General features: G+C 41.7%; 1 protein-coding gene across 7 annotated transcripts in view; it reads right to left on the bottom strand.

Moving 5' to 3' along the window:
• Positions 1-4,198, bottom strand: part of Rh50 (Rhesus blood group-associated glycoprotein Rh50) — a 27,790-nt gene that overhangs the window by 6,247 nt on the left and 17,345 nt on the right. For 6 of the 7 annotated variants that reach the window (XM_026816300.1, XM_026816301.1, XM_026816303.1 and 3 more), the window contains one exon: positions 1,822-2,005. In XM_026816300.1, the coding sequence (XP_026672101.1) occupies positions 1,822-2,005 (184 nt within the window). The remainder of the gene's footprint in view (positions 1-1,821; positions 2,006-4,198) is intronic. The other variant, XM_018029982.2, reaches the window with a different exon arrangement.

Genomic DNA, 4,198 nt, shown 5'->3' with positions numbered 1-4,198 from the left:
AAGTATCATAAAAATTAATTATGCGACGCGTTGCAACTGGGATGCATAATTAAGAGCTAGTCCATTAATTAAGATAAGCGTACTTCCCATTGATTCAACGGACGAGAGTGTATCAAAAGACGGTCGTACTTTTCTTTGATGATGTTAAATTAAAATTTTTAAAGGGAGACCCGAGCACAGGACGAGGACCGGCGCGACGGATACCAGGAAGTTGATAACTTTTAAGACAGTCTCGTAATGAATATTTTACTTTTCAATTAAGGGGCTAAGATAGTCACGTGACTTCTCTAAAATTTTTATGTTTCTTGTTCTGTTTGATTGATAACCAGGCAAAAATAGTGGAAAATATGAATTTAATACACTTTTCGTCTTTATATGAGAATATTTTCCGGTCGTCAGGTATTTCTTCAGAAAGAGGAAAGTCAAACCTGGCGCGCACTGGTCATTATTTAATCAGAATATGCTGATATTTAGTAATATGAGCGTTTTAATATGGATGAAAAATCGTAGTTACAATGCCTGCGTTTATAAGCGATTTTTTATTCAAAATAGACTGTTTTCGTTGAAATAATGACCAGAGCGAATTTCCTCTTTCTGAAGAGGTACCTGATGACCGGAAAATATTCTCATATAAGAACGAAAAGTGTATTCCCGTAAACCCATATTTTTGACTTATTTTCTGTGTAACATTGACAGTCTACCTTATCGCGTAACAATCAAAGTCTTCTTCTTTAACCCCTTGAACGACAATTTATTTTCAGTCAGCACTTTAAAAAGAGGAAAGTTAAAAACTGCATTTCTAAAGTGCATAAACTTGTGGAATTGATTGTATAGCCAATACATCCTTAAGAGCGTCATACGGTCGGATCGCGTGGGCGCAGAGAAAGAAATGTTTCCAGTGTAGCCGCGCGGCAACGTAGTGCGTATTCCTGGATCATTTCAATTTCGAGATTCGAACAGAAGAGGAAGTTCGGTGGCGTACTTTTACCCCCGGATGCAATAGGCGAGAGAGTGCATTCCGGATGCTGATAAAGAGAAAAGAGGATCCGAAACACAGAACGAGCCGATGGGATAGGATAGGTAGGTATTCGTTGCACACTTTTTCGGCTTATCAACTATTCATGCGCCGGCTCAAACACAATCCTACATGCTTGGCTTTGGTATTCAATGGTGCATCGGGGCCGGTTGCGAATATATTTTTCGCGCCGCGCGCAACGCCGTACTGCCTGCAAAAACATCCCTCGGACTTTTCAGCCAATGGGGACCTGATGTGTATATTACCGAGTAGCACTGGCGTGAATTTATTTGTTTCCAATAGCTATACGTGTGTCGGAAGCGATACAAATACCGTGCGACTTCATCGGAACCGGTTCAAACCGGTCCCTTGAATTTACTGCAGACATTCGCAAACATTTTTTCCACCGCTTCCGCCTTGATTCAGATTCCCCCTATTTATCCTCACAGATTATTAGGAAATTTTTTTTTTCTATTCTTCAACATATTGAATANAACTATTACGGGGGCCCTCCAAAGTCTCCGACGTTTACATGCTTTTAGTATATGCTGTAGGGTACAGTCTACGGCACTGGTAAACCCGGCCGTAGGCTCGAAAAATACAGAAACGCAGCGCAACGCATCGCATCGCACGCTCTGTGAGGATCGACCATAAAGCATCCCCACCATAGCCACCGTGGCTCTGGAGAGCCACTTTTGCCCATGCCTGGTATAGATAAACCTTTAAACCGACGCTGATTTCGAGTAGAAACCTTACACGATACATCTAACCGAGCCGCAAGTTAAAAATGAAAACTGTCTACCAACCTTGTCAAAGATAAGTAAGCCTTGCCCGTGTGTATGTGCAAAACTCCTTCGCAGATGATAGCGACCTGGACCAGCACGGCGCCGAGGAGGAAAGTCAGCCCAATTGCGCTCTGACCGTATCTCTTGAGGAACGTCATCAGGTAACCGAACCCGATCCAGATCATCACGTGGACATCTTGATACACTGACCAGTTTTAACGGCCACAGAGTCGAGCACGCGCGTACATCAGTGAAAACAGAAAGAGAAGCCCTTTGTAAGCGCGCATGCATCGCTCGCGTGCGGTTAATCAGCTCGCTCGTTTGTCGGTGAGCGGTGTTAATCGCCCGTTAATTGATCGTCGCAATTACGGTGCTTGGTTCAACGGAGAACGCGGTTTACTGCTGCCCGATTCAAAGATAGCTGAGCTTCCTCGTATATAGGAACAGGAACGCCCTTATACATATGTATGCACATATCACGTAGAGTGTGTATATCATACACTTACATAAGAGTATTAATTCGGATATCAAAACCAGCGTAGAATACATGTACAAAAAGTGTATTGTGACATTAAAGCATTAAGAAAGTACAGAGGAAACAATTAATATTCACGAAAGAAATTCAAAATGTCGAATTTACGTGTAAAAATAAGGTACGCGGTGCCCGACGGCAATGCTGCCCCCTGTCGGGCCTCAAACTTGCCTTCGGGCCGCTACTGGGCCCCTTGATTTTCATCATACCTACAGTGATTTTCTTATTGTCCATTCATAAATATGGTTTGAAACCATTTAGTGTAAGATTCAACGGGAATCTACTATAAAATGAAGAAGATGGCGGACGGTTTAAATAAAACTCGTGGGCGTTAAAACATTTGATAATCAACTCTCGCATTTATTCTCGATACCTCAACAGTAGGACAGCTGTACCAAGAGTGCCTCTTTGGTCAAACCTTCTGGTTGTCCTAGGACCTCCCCCATCGCCAGTATGACCTTCGTTCTATGTTTTATGGGTCTTTGTCAAGTTGCGTACCCTTAAAAGGCTGGCGTCGTTGGACGCAGTCACCCCCACTCTACTAAGTGTTTTCGAATTTACTTACATTAGGGAATGATTTTATTAAATGCGTGGAATCTTCAGCTTCAAAATGAGCCCACGTAAGGTTCTATAGTTCTACTGGAAGCTGAGAATTCGTCAACCATTTTGGAGTTCTAACCAATCACGTTTCATATTAAAATAGAGCGAATTTAAAAATCGTAAATATATCAAAAATTAAGTTCTCGGAGTGTAATATNATTCTATAACATATCGAGACGGCACGTATTTGTAGATTAAAAAATTCCGAGATACGAGCGGTATGAAATAAATATGAACCGCTGATGGAATAAACATGAACGATCCACGGCGTCGGGCCGATCGTCGACTCGTGCCACTGAGAAAAGATTCTACCTCGAAACGTGGCTCGATCTTTGGTTACGCGTTTACTTTGGAAAGGCTTTCGTCGAAAATTATTCGAACCGCGTCCAGGTAATCTATTTATCACTCGAGGCATCGCTGTCCCTGCCGTGACTCTTATACCAGAGAGACAGGATGGACGAACGAGAGAGAGAGAGAGAGAGAGAGAGAGAGAGAGAGAGAGAAGAGTTCGACGGTGAACTCTTTTCGCTCGTTCGCATCCATCAAACGGTAATTTTGGTAAAGCCACCGAGGAGAAACGGAATCGACGACGTAGATAAAGTTGCAGAGAAATCGCATTAGCTGGCTTCCAAACTAAAAATAATCGCATCCACCAAGCGCGACGTGACTCGATTATCCTCTCGAATGGCCGGTTAAGATATTTCACTCCGGGCTATTCATTGCTCCCATGATATCCACTCTGAGATGTATATTCAGAAATAACACTCAGATAATTATGAACAATTACAAGTATTTGTGGATTTCAAATTCTTCTGCACTTCCCGTCGGCGAATGGGAACAGCAGAAATGGAAACGTGTTCCATATCGTAAAACCGGAAAGGTGCAAAATTGTCGCCGAGTATTATTCAAGGAGATGATATTTATTCCGTCGCCCTATCTTCTGGTGAACAAATACTGATGGGAAAATAGGGGAAAAAAGAAAATTTCACCGCGAGTTTCATCGGAAAGAGATTACGAGGGAAGAACTCTTTGATAGCTTCAGTTTATAGAGGAGTAAAGCCTCTTTGGGGGTCGCGCTATAAAAATGTGAACCTACAAATAAATTCCCTGCAATAAATTTCAATCCTCTCTAACGGAGATATCGAGAATAATTTTTGATTAAAGATCCCGCTTAATATTCTTAATTAATAAAAATATTTTAAATGAATCAGAACATTGAAGTTCTCTAAAAAAACTTTTGCCAATACTTATTTATTTATTTCTTTA

Source organism: Ceratina calcarata, unplaced genomic scaffold, assembly GCF_001652005.2.
Source record: "Ceratina calcarata isolate Rehan_Ccalc_2016 unplaced genomic scaffold, ASM165200v1 scaffold511.2, whole genome shotgun sequence".
NCBI classification, from domain to species: Eukaryota; Metazoa; Arthropoda; class Insecta; order Hymenoptera; family Apidae; genus Ceratina; species Ceratina calcarata.
The sequence above is the reverse complement of the archived record's forward strand: the minus strand, read 5'-3'. Positions and strand labels throughout refer to the sequence as shown.